The following is an 18,788-nucleotide window of genomic DNA, read 5'->3' as shown; positions in this document are numbered from 1 at the left end:
GCAGAGGAGGATGGGACTGGGGCAAGTGCCGGGACATGGTCTCTCCCACCGTCTGTTCCTTCCTCCCTCCCACCCTCCATTCCTTCCTCCCTCTGTTCCTTCCTTCTTCCCTTCCTTCCTCCCTGTTCCTTCCTTCCTCCCTCCCTCCCTCCCACTCTCCCTTCCTCCCTCTGTTCCTTTCTTCACCTTCTCATCTCTTTCCTTCCCCCCCCACTCAGGAAGGGGTGATGGGAGGGGGAGGGATTGCCAGCACTAATATGCTGCTGCTGGCCATTCCTATACTATGTGGGTGGGTGGGGGTGGTCCCATTGAAAGGGTTGCCTCATGGCTGCAAGGCTGGAGGTGCTGGTGGGGGGGGGTGCTGATCTACAACCTGGTTGCGTCCATCAAAGCCAGAATGCACTCAGACTTAAATCCATGGGGCAGCCCCACCCTGTCCCCTGAGACAAGCCAGAAGGAGGGAGAACGAGGTAGGAAGGCAAAAAGGCTTTTTATTCTCTCTCCAGAGAATAAACTTCCTACCTCGTTCTGCTACACTTCCTCCTTCCTTCTCATCTCTTTCCTTCCTCCACGCTCAGGAAGGGGTGATGGGAGGGGGAGATTGCCAGCGCTGCCATGCTGCTGCCAGTCTTGTTATCCCGTATGCGGGGGGTCTGTCCCAGTGAAAGGAAAGCCTCATGTCTGTGAGGCTGGAAGTGTTGGGGGGGGTTGGCGCTGATCTACAACCTGGTTGTGTCCATCAAAGCCAGAACATGCTCAGCCTAAGATCCACTGGAATCAGCAAGGAGCTGCCTTGCCACCTCTGCCCTGCCCCCCAAGTGTGTGCACAGGAGATGGCCAGTGCTGGCATCCTGGGTGAAGTCAGCCTGCGTGACAAGACAGCCAGCAGGGACGCTGGACTCTGCTTGCGTGCGCGCGCACGCAGGGAGCAGGGTGGGGCTGCCCCATGGATTTAACGCTGAGCGCGTTCTGGCTTTGATAGATGCAACCAGGTTGTAGATCAGTGCCCGGTCGGCCTGGGCCGGGCCAAGGTGCAGCGGGCCAGTCCTTTATTCTTTTCAGAGCAGGTTCCCGGGCCGGATGGAACCACATGTCGGGCCGCATCTGACCCACAGCCTTGTGGTTGACATGTCTGTTCTAATTCATCAGAGCAAACATGATAGAAGTAAAGACTACATTAAGCAAAATAGCAAGTATGGCGTTTCATCTAAAATAAAAAAAATGTTATGGTGCTTTGTAGTAGTAGTAGTAATAATAATAATAATAATAATAACAAGAAGAAGAAGAAGAAGAAGAAGAAGAAGAAGAAGAAGAAGAAGAAGAAGAAGAAGAAGAAGAAGAAGAAGAAGAAGAAGAAGTTGGAAGGGACCTTGGAGGTTATCTAGTCCAACCCCCTGCTCAGGCAGGAAACCCTATACCATTTCAGGCAAATGGCTGTCCAGTCTGCTGCAATAATAATGCTGCAGTAATAATCCACAAGATTAGAAGATTAAGCACGTGTCCTGATTATATAATAGCATGTGTTCTCTGATGCTCGTGGTACACATTTAGTAACACTGGCATGTGTATTGAGGTGAAGTACAAACACTACTGCAAAAATAGCTGCTGTGACTATCTGCAACTACTGTTCTAAGAAGTCCTGTCCTTAACGTTACTATGCTATTTATGTCCTCTTTATCTGCAAACTGTAAATGGAAAGACAGTGCTAAGTAGCTGGCTTTCCTTTGTCAGAAATCCAAGAGTCCTGAGCACATTAAGAACTTTGCAATGATACAGCTTATTTTCATAAAGTGATCGTTACATGCCATCTATATCACATGGAATAGATGGGGAGCTTCATAGTAAAATTTCGTTTTGGCGTCTCTGTACAAGTTACCACTAGATTTGGTTTTTCTGTTGGCACTTTTGTAAAAGCATTAAATGGTAACACTTGGGCATACAGTAATTGGAAGACTGAGATGTCCTACAGGCCAGCAAGAGAGCCCAGTGGGTCTAGTAGTTAAGGCATTGGCTAGAAACCAGGAGACTGTGATTTCTAGCCCAGCCCTAGACACATAGCCATTCTGGGTCACCTTAGGCCAATCACTTTCTGTCCTCCCCAGGAGAGAGGAAATTACAAACTATTTCTGAAATCTGATCAACAAAACTGCTGGGACTAGTTCAGGCAATTGTCAGGAGTCAAAACTGAGCTGAAGGTGCGTACCTACCACACATATACACACAGAGGCCTGCAGGAGAGAGAAATGGGCAAGAAATGCTAGCATTGCATTTATTTATGTTTGAGATGGGCATTTATGCAAATGGATAAAAACAAAACAAATAATAGAATAAACAAACAAATAACCTCTCTTTCCTTTTAGGAAGGCATGCAACTGGGAATATTTGGAGAACTGGGAATATGAAAGCAAGCCATCTTCTGGTGTCACCCCTCTTCCCTGCAGTTACAATGAAATGAACACAAGTGACATTTTGACAGCAGAGCTTTGCAAAAGTGCCTAAGCGTTTCCAGGTTGGAGCAAAAACGTTGCTGACCAAAAGGGTATAATAATGAATATTTCAGCATTCAGTTTTCAGGCTGAGACCTGAATCAGGAAAAGAAGAACCTCCAACTCATCATCCTTCTTAGATGTGATCAGCTATTCTAAGGGATTAGAATGTATACAGAATCATCAGTACTTGATATGTGTGAATAGTTGGAGTCTTGAAACCTGAGTCCTCAGAAGTATTGAATTGGGTGCACCACCATTCCCTGCTTAGGAGACAATGAGTTTGTAGCTTTGATTGCAAATCTTTCACTAAACCTGCATGTTACAACCACTACTATCTTCCTTGGCATTTAAAAACCGCTAATGAACAATGGAGGAAATGAATCTATTTTAGTTATCAACTTTAATTGGAAGAAACGTGCAATATCTTGCTACCACAGAAATTTCATATAAACTCAATACTGAACTGATCTTGAACTCATGGATGCTTCTGCAGTTGCAGATTCTTTTTAAAGATTTCCCTGGAATCAATTATATCCCATGGATATGTGTCTTTCCCTGGACCATGACCACAGTTCACTGCAATGGAGATCCAGGGAGTGACAGAAATGCTAGGTGGAATCATGAAGATGGCGGAGATTATCATACTAACAAAGTTGTGAACACAGAAGATGAGCCAGCCAATCAACACCAACTGACCCCGTTTGAGAAACTTATTCTAGATATGTCCCAGAGTGAAAAAATAGTAAAAGAATTAACTCTGGGCAAGAGGGTTGGGTTTTACAGCATCAGAGGTAAAATTGGAAGTGGGAACTTCTCCCAAGTGAAACTTGGAATACACACTCTGACAAAAGGTAAGAACAATTCAGTGAGTGGAACATGGGTTTATGGGAGGTTCATGTAGGCCAAAGAGAAAGAACACCATGTTATGTGAAAAAGTCCTGTGTTATATGTGTCTCCCATATATGTACTGAAAAGATACATCCTGAAAGCAGTAATTGAAACTAAATCATCCCAATTAATGCAAAAGCTAAAAGATTAACGTATTTATTGACCTTTTAACATAGTTTGTGCTGAAATAGACCTCTGCTAATATATTCTCTTTTCCAGTTTTCCAGTGCATAGTATTTGTCTGATCAGTATAGTTAATTAAGAGGGCCAAAAATATGGGTAGTTATTACAGTATTTAGAGTATGAATATTATTTTGTGTACAAAATGCAGCTCTTATGCTGAGTTTCATGTAAGGCAAAGAAATTGTGAATGTTCTTTAATTTACAGTTTTGCTAAGTCTTTATTAACTGGCAGCTTACACTGCAATTTTCACCTAACTAACCTTGTCTCTATTCAGATGTCAGCTGTTGCTGGTTGTTGAGCATTTCAGGAGAATCAGTAACTCCAGCTGAACTAAACTGAAACGAGAATAACTTGTAAGGGCAGCTCAACTTGTGGTTTTTTTCTTTTGTCCTGTGTCTAATCCAGAAAAACTTTGAGTGATAATAATACTCCCTGTGATGGATTGTCCTGTTACACAAGTGGGTTGGATGTCCGGGTTGGACTAAATTAGGTTGAAAAGTCTTTGTAATATCCAGTACTACTTTAGATATGATAATCATAAGCCTGAGATAGCTAAGCATACCCACATGATCAAAGGAGATTCCAGCCACATGTTAATCTTAGGTGTAAACATCAGCAGTCTGAGGCTTGTGCATAAATTGACTAAGATTTACTCAGGTTACTTAAGTTCTATTAATTCTATTTTTTTCCTTTCTAAGTGGCAAGATCTACCTCACATGGTGTCTCACGTGCTCCTTTAGAAGCTGATAATTGTGTTAAATAATATGTAAAGTTGTAAAGTTGATTTAAGTTGGATTGTGGTAAGGAGCTTTAAACGAATAATTTATGATCTCAGCAGAGTTGTTCTCAATTTGTTAGTCCTGAATAATGTTTTCTACTATTTTTCTAAGTGAGAGATTAGTCATGTTTCCTAACAATGTGAACATCAAAATGGTGTTTTCCAGAAAAAGTAGCTATCAAGATCCTGGATAAAAGTAAATTAGACCACACAACCCAGAGACTCCTCTCTTCTGAAATTTCTAGTATGGAGAAGCTGCACCATCCAAACATTATCAGGTTGTATGAAGTCATGGAGACCTTCTCCAAACTATACCTGGTCATGGAGTATGCTAATGGAGGAGAGCTTTTCACTAAAATCATAACAGATGGGAAGTTATCGGAAGAAAAGAGCAAGCACATTTTTGCTCAGATTGTGTCTGCCATTAAACATATGGTGAGTCCTTTCTGGTTACCCGTGTTGCCTGGGGTTGATGAATGTGGTAGCTCAGTAACTCTGGAGGACTTCCAGGAACATTTTGGTGTTTTCAATGCCTTCACAGTTCTTGGGCTGTGTTTTTCATTGAAAGCAGTGAATGCAAGACAAGCTTTCCCTATTGCTGTGATGAGTTGATCAACAATTTTTTCATGCTCAAAACTATCTAGTGTTAGAAAAATTGTAATTGCAATTGAAGGTATTGTAGTTCTCTGCCTTTCAATCTACTCTTCAAGGAGAAGACAATCCTTGGTAAATCTTTGCATGTCAAAGTTGTGCATGAGAAGGAAATATACAGGACACCACAATTTATTTTATATTTATTTGGCCTTTATGTTTCAGAATTGTATTTATTTTCTTGGTGGCTCATTGCTGTATATATCATAAGATAAAGCCCTCTAACTTCTTCTTTATAATTATTATAGCTAGATGGAATCTTTTGTTTTATATAGTAGCAGCAATTTATAAGTCTTTTTTGGAACACTATCATCTTCCTGTATTTGTTAGTTTCAAGTCTTTACAACCTATTCTTCACTTTGAGAGTTCTCAGAGCAAGTTGTTGTTGTTGTTAGTTGTGAAGTCATGTCCGAACCACTGCAACCCCATGGACAACGTTCCTCCAGGCCCTCCTGTCCTCCACCATCTTCTGGAGTTCATTTAGGCTCACGCCTACTGCTTCAGTGACTCCATCCAGCCACCTCATTCTCTGTCGTCCCCTTCTTCTCTTGCCCTCAACCTTTCCCAGCATTAGGCTCTTCTCCAGTGAGTCCTTCCTTCTCATTAGGTGGCCAAAGTATTTGAGTTTCAACTTCAGGATCTGGCCTTCTAAAGAGCAGTCAGGGTTGATCTCCTCTAGGACTGACCGGTTTGATCGCCTTGCCGTCCAAGGGACTCGCAGGAGTCTTCTCCAGCACCATAGTTCAAAGGCTTCAGAGCAAGTTACAAACCCATATAGACTGCCTACTGCCCTAAGATGTGACAAATACATTTTCTTTACTTCCTGCTCATACCACTGGCTTCTCTTGCAAGTTTCTCCTAATTTAAAGGAGTTTCAAAACAGGGTGTGGCTTCCAAATTCAAGTAAGAACACAAGGGGCATGAGTGGTACCTAGGTGTGGCCTAGGATACCCAGTTACATTCCTCAAAGCCACCAACCATCTCTGCCTACCTCTCAAATGTTGCTTCTGTACATGTTTCCGAGCTGATTCCCCTGCCCTTTCTTCAATCCCACATCCCTTTAAACATCAACTTGCTTGCACCCTATCCTGCAGTACTCAGCATGCTCAGTACTCCCCAATTATTTGTAGCTTCTGTTGCTCTGCCTGCCAGTTCAACCTGGGGTTTCTTCAGTTGCTACTTCCTCAGCCTCTTCATATATTCCTAAACCATCTCAATCTGCCTGCCTCCAGACTATATGGCCAGAACTGATTGCATTCGTCAATGTTTCCCAGCCTGTCTTCACTTTTCCTATATTGCTTATAGAATCATAGACTTGTACAATTGGAAAGGACTTTAGAGATCTTCTGTTCCAAACCCCACTCAGAGCTGAAATTCTCAGATCATTCCAAATAGTTATTCGATCTTGAAAATCTCAGCCAAGGAGAAAATGCAAGGAAGAGATTCCACTATCCTTAAGGAAGATTATAAACAGCCCTGCTGATAATTTTGCACAGAATTCTTAACGTACTTTATTACTTCTCACTCTACCTTAATGCTTTTGTTAAAATATCAAAACTTGCATTTTTAGCACAGATAAAGAGTTTGAAAAACTAAAAAAAATAAGGTGTTTCCTATATTAGACTGCCTTGGCTTTTTGCTTATATTTATACTTTTAAATTCTATTCTGCAGCACGAGAACAACATAATTCACCGGGACCTGAAAGCTGAAAACATCTTTTACGCCAGTAACACGTGTGTGAAGGTGGGAGATTTTGGATTCAGCACAGTAAGTCAAAAAGAGGAGTCCTTGAACACCTTCTGTGGTTCTCCTCCTTATGCTGCTCCGGAACTTTTCAGAGATGAAAATTACCTTGGAATTTATGTTGATATCTGGGCCCTAGGAATCCTTCTGTATTTCATGACCACGGGGCTCATGCCGTTCCAGGCAGACACAGTGGCCAAGCTAAAAAAGCACATTCTTGGTGGGATATATAGCGTGCCACCATTCCTGTCTGAATCTTGCCAGAGATTGATTTGGGCAATCCTACAACCAGTTCCGTCAGAACGCTACTCCATTGATAACATTATGAACAGTGAATGGATGAATGGTGTGCAATATCCCAAACCCTTGAAACCCTTTAAGCTGGATCCCAAATTTTTGTCTGAGGACAATACCCTCCAGAAGGAAGAGACTGAGGTAAAAATCATTTTGAACCATTTGGGAATCACAAAAGAGCACATTCAGAATAACCATGGGAGAGATTACTGCACCTCAGTAACTGGGACTTACAGAATTGTTCTTCACCGGGTGCAGAAAAAACAGGCCATGGAAATTGTCCCTCTCGTCAGCCAACCTGAACCCAAGAAACCAAGGTCAAAGAAAAATCTGTGTACCTATCAGGACCACAAGTATTCATCAAAACTCTGTTTGATTTTATAAAGCACCTTCCTGGTGCTTTATAAAGAATTTTTTTTTTAGAATTTTATCCCACCTTTATTATTTTATAAGTAACTCAAGGCAGCGAACATGCACAATACTCCTTCCTCCTTCTCTTCTCCCTACAACAACCCTGTGAGGTGGGTTGGGCTGAGAGAGAGTGTGACTTTTTGGAGTCGTTTTGTTTGGTAGCAGTGAACCCTTGCCCTGAGCATTTTTGTAATTTTGGAAAAGTAAAAAGGATGCCTTAAAGCTTCTGATATATGGTTTCCACTCCCAAAATTTAAGGCCAAAAGCCTATGCATTCTGTGATTTAATCCCTTTTGTAGGGTTTTTTTTTCCAGACTTCAAATCTGAGGAGAAGATGAAACTCCATTTTTGGAGGAACACTGCTGCACAGAATTGTGTTGAGTTGGTTGTTATAGATGCAGGTGTCAATTGGATAATGTTCCAAATAAACACATTTGCTCTCCTTCCACCACATTTATTAACCTAGGACAGTGATTCTCAACTTTTCATGTCTTATCACACTGCCAAAGAAGCAAACCAATCATTTTAAAAAGTCACTTTTTCTGACATGTCTGTTTACAAGCATTCTTTTATTAATATCACTGTTGACCAACTGCTATAATTGTAAAATAAATGGTTATTTTTTGTTTTATTTCCACTTAATTACTTTTATAAGTAATTCATGGCAGCAAACGTATTATTCTCCTTCTACAACAATCCTGTGAGGTGGATTGGACTGAGAGACTGCCCCAAAGTTACCCAGCCAGCAGCTTTCATGCCTAAGGCAGGACGAGAACTATACTATATACCACCTTAACTATTACTCCAAACTGTCTCCCAAAAGCTAGTTGGGAGCTGAAATCCTGTTTGTCGTAGTGGGACAAGTCTTTCCTTAACATACACTTGTCCCTACATCCAGATAATGAATGACAACTAACAGAAATTGAAGCACTATTTTGCATAAGCCCTAATAATAACATTATAAGTAGTCCTCACAGCCATTTGCTTAGTGACCATTCAAAGTTACAATGGCACTGAAAAAAGTGATTTATGACTGCTCGTTGCCCTTACTCTAACTGTAGCATCCTCACAGTCACATCATCAAAAGTGGAACATTGGGCAGCCAGTATGTATTGATGACATTGCAGCCTCCCTGAGTTATGTGATCACCATTTGTGACTTTCCCAGGCTGCTTTTGACAAGCAAAGTCAATGGGAGAAGCCAGTTCAGCTCAACAACCATATGAGTCACTTAACAGCTGCAGTAATTGTGACAAAAAATGTCATAAAATCAGGCGTAACTCATTTAACAATCTGCTTGCTTAGCATTGGAAATTTTGATCCCAAATGTCATATGTTGAGGACCACCTGTATACCCTAATAGCGAGACAAAGCTTGCTATTTCAAAGTCTTTGCAGAAAGGGTCTTCTAAGCCCAATCCTGTTGAGGATTGCTCCAGACCCCCCTAACTGCAGCAGAGGCTCAAGCTGCTTTGCCTTAACACAGTTAGAGACCAATGGCTTTGCTTTGGGCTTGCCTTTCTTTTGAGCACTTTCTGGATTCCGATATTACTGTTTGTCAAATGCTGCTTTAGGAACTGGGTTAGGTAATTGCATGGTTTTTAAATACATCATTATCTGTGGATTTGTTTGATAAATTGTTTGTGTGTGTGTGTGTGTCAATACTTTGCCATGCAATTCCCCCCCCCCCTGTAAAACTGCAATCATGAGACTACTCAGAGGGCAAGAAGTAGTCACTGTGACTATATCAGATATAAGAGAATGGAGAAATGAACTTCAATTACTGTATATGAAAGACTTATATTTTAATGGGAATGGAGAGCGAAAAATACTTCGTAAGTGCCACATATTGCAAACCCATGGCAGCTCCAGAAACGGGAACAAATGGCAACTAGCAACTATTGTCAGTGTCGAAGTCTGCAGTGTCGCATGCACAGACCAACTCATGGCCTGGCTCACATCTTTGACACTTCCAATGAAGAAAGCAAAGCATTGCTGTTTCTAATGGGGATATGTAGTTGTGAAATAGCAATTTGATTGCCATCATTCATGTCACTGCGTTTTTCTGTTTTGTCAGCTCAGCACGTCTCACTGTTTTTCTGCCAGCTGCATAGTAATCTTATCAATGTAACCAAGGTGATTGCCACATGTCCAGCCATGTTATGGTTTCATGCCTAACACTGCTGTTAAGTGCGCATGTCTACAAAAGTTTTCTCACTTTACTTTTTTTCTCTTCTCTTTGTATTCTCTCTGATGAGAGGATGTAGTCAGCTTTTTCTTTGCTTTCCAATTAAAGTTTTTATATACAGTCGAATATGCCCCGGGTTTTTTGTACCTGATGTTTACCATGCGTCAAATGAACCACGGTTCATCGCCCTCTGATAGGGAAGTATTAATTTATTTCCCTGACAATGGTAGCAGAGAAGATCAAACACTTTATCGCTCAGTCATTGGGTCGCTGCTGTATATTAGTAGTTGGACTAGACCCGACATTGCACTTAGTGTTAATCTCCTATCATGACACGTAGGCAAGGCAAAACAGTTTCATTGGACATGTGTTAAGAAATTATTGAGATACCTAAAACACACTAAAAACATGAAGTTGTTATTAGAACCGACACATACTGACTATGCAGTTATGTGGATTCTGATTGGGCGAGTGATAAATCATGTAAAAGTACTTCAGGTTATATGATGTTTTTAAATGGGTGTCCTGTTTACTGGCATGTGTGTAAACAGAATTTTGTTTCTTGTTCTTCTACTGAAGCTGAATATGCTTGTTTCAGATGCATGTAATTCTCTAACGTGGTTTGATGCTTTAGTCACAGATATCTGGACACACCCGATTCGACCGATCACTGTGATGGAAGACAACGAATCTGTGGTTTATATATCTGAGAATCGCTTTACAGGTTCAAGGTCTAGACATATCGACATCCGTTATCAAAATATAAGAAAAGTAGTCAAACAAGGTTTTGTAAAATTGCAGTATGTGCCTACACATGATCTGATTGCTGATATGCTGAGCAAGCCACTTCCTGCAGCCCAGCACGAGTATCTGCATCAGAAGATGTGCCTTATCTGAGTTCTGCTTTACTGACAAAAGAAGGGGTTGTCACTGCGTTTTTTTTCTGTTTTGTCAGCTCAGCACGTCTCTGTTTTTCTGCCAGCTGCATAGTAATCTTATCAGTGTAACCAAGGTGATTGCCACATGTCCAGCCATGTTATGGTTTCATGCCTAGCATGAGTGCGCATGTCTACAAAAGTTTTCTCACTTTACTTTTTTTCTCTTCTCTTTGTATTCTGTCTGATGAGAGGATGTAGTCAGTTAGCTTTTTCTTTGCTTTCCAATTAAAGTTTTTATATACAGTCGAATATGCCCCGGGTTTTTTGTACCTGATGTTTACCATGCGTCAAATGAACCACGGTTCATCGCCCTCTGATAGGGAAGTATTAATTTATTTCCCTGACAATTCAGGACATTGTTTATATGTGTAAACTAGAGCAATATTTCTCAACCTTGGCAACTTTAAGATACATAGACTTCCACTTTCAGAGTGGCCTGCTAGACCAAGAGAGGGTGCAGTGAAGCAAGCTGGAATACTAGCAGTGTACCAATCCTATCCTACAACATGTAGATATCCAAAAGAGGAAGCACTTGTAAAGTTAGCAATCTGGGACCAAGTTGAACATCACATTTTTCTAGTCATCCTATCTGGGGAGCCTGACATGAACGAAACAAAACAGGATTAAAATATTTTGATGATGATGATGTTAATAATAATAATAATAATAATAATAATAATAATAATAATAATTAGGAAGGGACCTTGGAGGTCTTTTAATCCAACCCACTGCTCAGGCAGGAAGCCCTATATCATTTCAAACAAATGGCTGTCCAGTCTTTTTTAAAAAAGCTTCCAGTGTTGGAGCATTCACAGCTTCTGGAGGCAGGTTATTCCATTAATTGTTCTAATTGTCAGGAAATTTCTCCTTAGTTCTAGGTTGCTTCTCTCTTTGGTTAGTTTCCATCTATTGCTTCTTGTCCTGCCTTCAGGTACTTTGGAAAATAGCTTGACTCCCTCTTCTTTGTGCTATCATGTCACCCCTAGTCCTCCTCTTCATTAGACTAGACATACCCAATTCCAGCAACCTTTCTTTTATGTTTTAGCCTCCAGTCCCCCAATCACCTTTGTTGCTCTTCTTGTTGAAGTCCTGAGCCAGGTCACAATCTGATATTTTCTTTGATATCCCCATCCCACTTTTTTTTAAAAAAAAGTAGTCAAATGTTGTTTTTCTGAATGAGGAGCTACATTAACTGTTTGCTATATATGCCCTTCAGTACAAACTCTGAAACAGCGCATCAGTTTGGTTTTTAAACTCAAGCACCATAATTCTCATGAAAATAAAGTATTTTTCCATGTAAATTTGTCATTCAATCATCAAATAGAAAGTCTTTAAAACCCACTGATTTAGGTAGCTAGATCACTAGATGTAAAGACTATCTAGGAAGTCAAGAGAAAGCTAGTTACAGATGCTCTGGCTGCTTGATGTTTTCTCCAGGGTTAGCTGAATCCACTTTTAAGAGGATACTATTTAGGTTACTGAGTACTTGGTGTTTACAGGTTTGTGATCCCAACTCCAATGGGAGTGGAATCTACAAAGCAGTTATGCTTAATATCTATGTGTTGTGTTCAATCTAAATCATATATAGATGTTGTCTTTTCCATAAATTTCTCTTGATTGCTCAATCCATTGATGGAGTTCAAAAATCATACTCACTGTTCATTGAATAAGTCACAGCTGAATGCACACATCATACCATAAACAAATTGCATAAGCCAGTGCTGAGTTTGACTTAGTAAGATGTACGAACTTATGAAGGTTGTAGGATCTCCATTTTGGGAGTTTTTAAGATGCTGTAAGCCATTTCCCATGGATAGTTGATATCATGGTTTGCCACACATTGCAGAGGGTTGGACTGGATGATCCTTGTGGTCCTTTCCAGTTCTATGATCCATTTATTCTCATCACACTACTGTGCTGGCTCTCTTGATATTACAAATGAGAATGTTTCTGATTAAGAACAGAAACATGTTCTCTGAAAGGCAACTTTCTCATGCTAACATTTTCCTTCAGGTAAGGAATTGTATTATAACACAGTTGAAATAGGAAAGCATGGAAAAGATTAAAAAATATCAAATTTTAAAAAATCAGAAGAAACATTTTTTCTGCCCATCAAAATAAGATAAAAAGAGAGTTCTAATTTTCTTCCCATTTTTTTTCCTACACCTTCACGTTTACTTAAGACAGAAAGTTGTTTGGTGCCTGTCAGAAGAATGCCCATTCATTATCTGTGCCTCCTTTCTTGTCCTTAGAGATCAAAAGCCAACTACAAGTTATCTTGATATGCCATCATAAAGTTAAGAAAAGCTTAGGATAGCTGGTTTAGCGTCCCAACTGAATTTCCAAATCCATTTGTTGAATCAGATCTCTCTAAAATGATTATGCAGAAGAAGATATGCCAAAACCTCCTCTGATTCCAAAGCATACTGTTTATAATTTGAATGTACAATAACAGCCTGAAGGCAATAGCCATGTTGAGTCTTCTGCAACAAAACCCAGAACTTTGCAGCACCTCAAAGATAATTTTATTTTTACATGCCTCATGTACTCCATGCATCTGATACATGGACCATGATCCAAGAAAGCATATACATAGAACTAGGCTAATCATTAAAGCACTATAGAACCTAGTGCAAACATGGATGACTTACTTGCTTAATTAGATCTGTCTTTTGAAACACCTGCTAATTCCTTGTTGACAAGTTCATGCAATACAAAGCATAACTTCACTGACACAAAAGATTCAAAGAGTTTAACATTTATTTTTACTAGGCATTTGTCTCATTGGTTTGTGAGGTTCATAAAGGTTAATTTTGTGCTACAGTTCTCAGCCCATCCATTGCCTGCAATGGACTGGATACATTTCTGACATAAAAATGAATCCCACAGCACTTAGGCCACCGGTTTAATCAGTTAATGTTAAGTCAAAGGATATACAGATGTAGAGATTGCCTAACTTCTGTCACTTTAAAAAAGAGAAAAGCTATGTAATACCAAAACCATGCATCTTATGATGTTTGCACAATCTGTATTAGTTCTCCAAGTTTTATTAGACAATGCTTTTTGAACTATTTTAAAGGAAAAGGAAACCAAAAACAGATAGAAACTTCAGTGTAAAATGCATTATATTCTACAAGCCAGGAAGATTTTTTTTCCTCTTAAGTTCCAATTCATCCAGGGTTACCTAAATGGCAAATGGATCCCGTCAGTGAAGCCTCTATTTGCAAAGGTTCAAACACTTAGTGTGATGGAGAGCTACAAAAATCATTGGATTATGCTTAAGGAGAACCCACAGGCGAAATCAGCCTACAATCTATTTTCCTTGACTAATGCTCTTGGTTTTGTTGTCCAAGACTGGCAATCAGCATAGGAGTCACATATAGCAAGCTGGATGCATATCTGGTGAGTTGTCTTCAAAAGATGCATGTCTGCTGTTAAGCACTTGAAATTGCAGTCTTTGGGTATGCCTTCAGAGGTGAAACTGAATGTCAAATAAGCTTGAAATATCAAACAACTTACACAAGTGCAAAGCCACAGATATTCTTGCAGAAAAACTTTCAATACATCCCTAAAACAGCACAAAATGTCCAGGATTGTTGTTCTTGGGTTGAACATCTGTCCCTACTCTTGAGTAACCTTTATAAAAGATTACAAGGAAAAGGTTCCAAGAAATTCATTTTGCATCTATTTCTGAACTAAATGTCTACCATTCAGACAGTACTTTCAATGAAGAAATTCTGCTCAGAACAGAAACATTATATTTGGAAGAAGGGGAGCAAGAGTGTTTACAAAAGTGTAAACCACACACACACATACACACACAACTGGAAGCCATGTTATCAATAGTTACATGCCTGCAGCTTTCTGCATAGAATAGAAATAACTAAAAATAATCTGCATCCAATTATTAGCACCTTGAAGAACAAATATGTTGGATTGACCTCAATGTGGGGAATTCTGAAAAGTGGAATCAGAGTCATATTTAAGATTTGGGGCATTTTTATTGTTAAGGCACATGGGACCCTAACGCTAAAGATCAAATGGAGATATATATGAAAGGCTTTAAATCACAATAACTGATTTCAATAATTGCTTTTATAACAAATCTGGCTTCTTCTCTGGAAACTAGTTTTAGAAAATGTTATATAGATCTTAAGTCAAAAAAGGTAGGAGGAGAAAGATAACTGAAGTTACATAACCTATTCCTGAATCATGACTATTTTAATAAAAACTGTTTTCACAAAGAGCCCTTGGTAATTTCAGTTCCAAGAAGCACAAGAACTTTAGTGTTATTAAACTACATACATCAACAAACAGCATCAGACAACAGAGCGTCAAGCTTAACATTTTCCATGCCCCAGTTAAGCGGTACTATACAGCTGAATGTGGATTATAACAGGTTAATCCCATGTATGTCCCCATATCTAATCAGCTTCCACCTCACAGAGGTGTTAATGCTCCCCATTAGAAAGGGTAACAGCAACTGCTTCAGTGTCCATTTTTGCAGGAATTCGTGGTACTTTCTTGGCAGGGCTGGGAATATGCTAGGAAAGGGGAAAGAAGCCACAGATTAGAACCCATCAAAAAACAAAGCCAACAGTTATTTTAAATGTACGTTTCAAAATAAAATGAGAAAACCTAAAGACACACAAGGAAACAGTAGCATAATAGTAAATACATGGTTGTAAATACTTGATGTACATAGTTCAGGCTGATGATGGAATTCTGGGAGTTGAACTCCATGCATCTTTGAGATGCCAAAGTTGAAAAATGTTGGTGTAGACCAGGGGTGTCAAACTCAATTTCATTGAGGGCCACATCAGCATTGTGGTTGTCCTCGGGGGGCTGGGTGGGTATGGCCAGGGTGGGCGTGGCCTACTGGGTGGGCGTGGCTGGAGTGCATATGGCCTACTGGGTGGGCATGGCCAGCTCTACATCATTGGCATCAAGGGTGCCTATGGGGGCCTGGGCAGGAGTGGGACAGAACTGGGGGTCTCTGGCAGGCGGAGGGTCTCTGGGCCAGGGCCAAAGCAGCAGGGGCCGTTCCCTCAGTTTCCAGGATGGCTTCAGGGGCCACATGAAACCACTTTGCGGGCCGGATCCGGGCCCCGGGCCTTGTATTTGACATGTCTGGTGTAGACAATTCTCTATAATGCATAACCAAGTGGCAATTTCCTGACTGAAGCACTTGGGAGAGAACAGGTCAGAGGGGCAACCACATATTGGGGGGGTGGCGATTTGTTTTCATCTGAATAATTGAACAATGAATGCCAAAAATCCTGTGCCCCAGATTTAAAGGACATTGGTGACAATAAATTACAATTAGGTAAGAATTGGATAAGTTTGAATAGCAATAGCATGAAATAACTGGGCATGCTTTAAAATTTGGAAAATGGAAACAATTAATTTTGACTATCATGGTCCAAATTTAATGAAAGCCCAATTTCTAATTTTTGGACAATATATAGAGCCACAAAAACTGAACTGTATATATGTGAGAGAAGACTCTCTTTTACATTAGCTCAAAAAATGTGAGAATAGAAATGATTTAATAGGATTTAAGACTGTGATTCTCCAGAATAACAAGTCCAGAGGTACTTTGTTATATGTGCTTGTTGCACAGCTATTTATTTTGCAAGAAATAGAAACAGCAAAGAGAAAGTTAACAGTCAACCAACCCTCAAATTAGCAGCGAAATGTGACTGAGAGAAAGCAAGCAGATTGCTGCCCTTGCTGCACTTCTTCCAAAAGAATACCCTTTGAGTCACAGATTGATCAGCACTAACGTTGATAGTATTTAGGGCATACAGGTTTGCATTTAAGCAGAATTTCTATTTGGCTATGACTCCAACTTCAGCAAAGTCATAGTTAAACAGAAGGGGAAGGGAATTTGCAATTATGCAGTCTTAAACCCAATTAATATGTGCACCTGTTCTTGAGTATAAGGGAGGGAGGGAGATTATATGAGTGCACAGTTACCTCGCCAGCCAGGTTCAGATGAACTTCCACTCCTGCTTCCAGAGGTTTGTCACCCAGCATGGGACGGCGGGCATATGTCCTTCTGTGCTTTTCATCCACTCGTATTAAGTACCATGTTCCTTCAAAAAGGTCATCCACTGGACACTGGGGGATATAGTTTGCTGTAAAAAAAAAGGGGGAGGGTGGGGAGGCAGACTTTCTAAATAGACATTTTATCCCAGATATTAACATACTGTAGTGAGTAGCACCTTTTCAGATGACTTATTACTCTGAATAAAGTCAAGGGTCCCAGAAATAAAAGTAAAAAGTGAATTAAGGTGTAATGTATCTTCTTTTCTTGAAATTCTATTTCTTAAAAAAATAAAAATATCTAAAACCTAAAGCAATCTTACACAGAAGAGCACAGAAACCCAAGAAGTTATTAGACATTTTTGTTTTCTACAAATTTGCATAGTTTTAGGGATAAGATGGTAGTAACAAGCCTTTTTACAAGCATTATGGTGCATAGGAATGCAGTAGTTTGTTATACAATTAATGTAATTCTTTAAAGCTATTGAACCTAATCTGTGAATAACCTTCCCAATGATTAGCAAATCTCCTTCAGTAGGAACTGTAATACATTTTATGCTTCAAGGTTTATATGTTACTCAGATAATTCAGCTTAGAAGTTAAAAGAAGATGGAAGTAGGGCTTAAGAGCAAATCCTTAATCACAAATGGGATGGTTTCATTTCCTAGATATGGCCTAACTTTTCCACATATCTGTAACCCAGTTGGATGGAAAGTTTCCTAATAATTGGAAAAGATATAGATCCATGTCATTTTTTTTAAAAAAATAACCATCAACATTTTTATGTCTGTGTAGTTTTAAATTTTAATGTACATCATCTGTAGTGTCATCTTAGAAAAGATGGATTTGATAGAAAACAACAAACTCACTAAATTTGACAAACTTACTAATATAGGTCCTATTCATTTCCATGCATATACACCAACTGTGACTAAATCAAGATCAAATATATCATAGTTTCTCTACCACTCACCTAAGTGGTGAGTTTTTTCTCTCAGCATCATGTTTTCTGCAAATACTTCTGGTGATATACATTTCCTTGAATCAAGCCTTGCTTTCAAATCAGTCAGGCTTGCTATTATTTTATCCAGAGAAGAGCCTATGGTATAAAGGAGTAAGTTAAGTTTTGTTGGAAACATTATTATAATACACAAACAGCTAAAACTTGGACATGCAAGAATAAAGCTAGCAAAACAACCCTTTGATTTCCTATAGAGATACTCCAGAAGGGGATTCTAGTGGCCCTTTTTAATGGCATTAACTCAGAGTCTAGTAAAGCAGAACCTCACATCTTAAATTTTCCTGACATTCATGCCAGCATAAACAATTATATCCTACAGGACTCATCATCACAGCTAAATTCTGTTAAATTTCGAATCTATGCAATAGGGCTGGACAATGCTACAGATTAGTATCCAAAATATATTTCAGAGCATGTGAGACCAGGAATGCAAGATCTGTTTGCAACTCTTTAAAGCAACTGCATCAATATACAGCAGTTGTTTTAAGGAGCCACAAATTATTCTACATTTGCATCCTGGTGCAAGCCGAACTATCTCTTTGGAATCTAACCTGAAACGCTGCCCAGACCTTCTAAACAACTTGCTTCAGAGAAAGTTATAGTAGACCATAGAAGTAGCTTCCTTTCAGGTTTAATGTTTTGTACAAAAGAGATTTTCATTATACATGGGAGTCTCTTCTCAATCTATTGCCCTCCAGAATGGTTGAATTCCTATAACATTAAGAATGATGTGAGCTGAAGATACCTAAAGAACGCAAAGTGGAGGGAAGTCTGTTGTAGAGAAGACTTGGAGGTAAGTAGTGGATTTAGAGACAAGAATATGACCTAATCACAGCACTTAAAGTCAAAATGTAACCAGTAATTAATAGCTGTTAAGGATTGGTATTTCCTTAACTTGAGTTTACCTATCTATGATCAGCAACTTTTGTCTTTCAAAGTCTTCTCAGGAAGCAACAGCATACATACATATTCGTATGTTATATACCCTTTAAAAATCTTTAAACTCAGGATTCTAAATATGATGAATTTGTATGCTTGCACAAAGTCAAAGCATCCCAAACTACTAGCATTTACACTCAATAGAAATTCAAAATTGGCCACATCTTATTGTGCGTACATGCGTGCATGTGCGCGCACACTCACAAAATGACTTTCC

General features: G+C 39.6%; 2 protein-coding genes across 3 annotated transcripts in view; one reads left to right on the top strand and one right to left on the bottom strand.

Moving 5' to 3' along the window:
• Positions 1-3,051: 3,051 nt before the first annotated feature.
• NIM1K (NIM1 serine/threonine protein kinase) lies at positions 3,052-7,413 on the top strand (the record flags this gene model as incomplete). Its single annotated transcript, XM_083353522.1, has 3 exons — positions 3,052-3,340; positions 4,506-4,774; positions 6,663-7,413. 3 exons carry the CDS (start codon positions 3,052-3,054, stop codon positions 7,410-7,412), a joined length of 1,308 nt encoding a protein of 435 aa, XP_083209648.1. The 3' UTR covers position 7,413.
• A 5,697-nt stretch (positions 7,414-13,110) lies between these two features.
• HMGCS1 (3-hydroxy-3-methylglutaryl-CoA synthase 1) overlaps positions 13,111-18,788 on the bottom strand; it is a 29,732-nt gene continuing 24,054 nt past the window's right edge. Inside the window, exons 8-10 of one of the 2 annotated variants that reach the window (XM_083352592.1) lie at positions 17,585-17,710; positions 16,543-16,703; positions 13,111-15,107 (exon numbers count right to left, since the gene is read on the bottom strand). In XM_083352592.1, coding sequence (XP_083208718.1) covers positions 15,015-15,107; positions 16,543-16,703; positions 17,585-17,710 — 380 coding nt within the window. In that variant the 3' untranslated portion in view covers positions 13,111-15,014. The remainder of the gene's footprint in view (positions 15,108-16,542; positions 16,704-17,584; positions 17,711-18,788) is intronic. The other variant, XM_083352593.1, reaches the window with a different exon arrangement.

Source organism: Vipera ursinii, assembly GCF_947247035.1.
Source record: "Vipera ursinii genome assembly, chromosome: 2".
Taxonomy (NCBI): domain Eukaryota; kingdom Metazoa; phylum Chordata; class Lepidosauria; order Squamata; family Viperidae; genus Vipera; species Vipera ursinii.
Note: the sequence above shows the minus strand (reverse complement) of the source record. Positions and strands in the feature narration are given on the sequence as shown.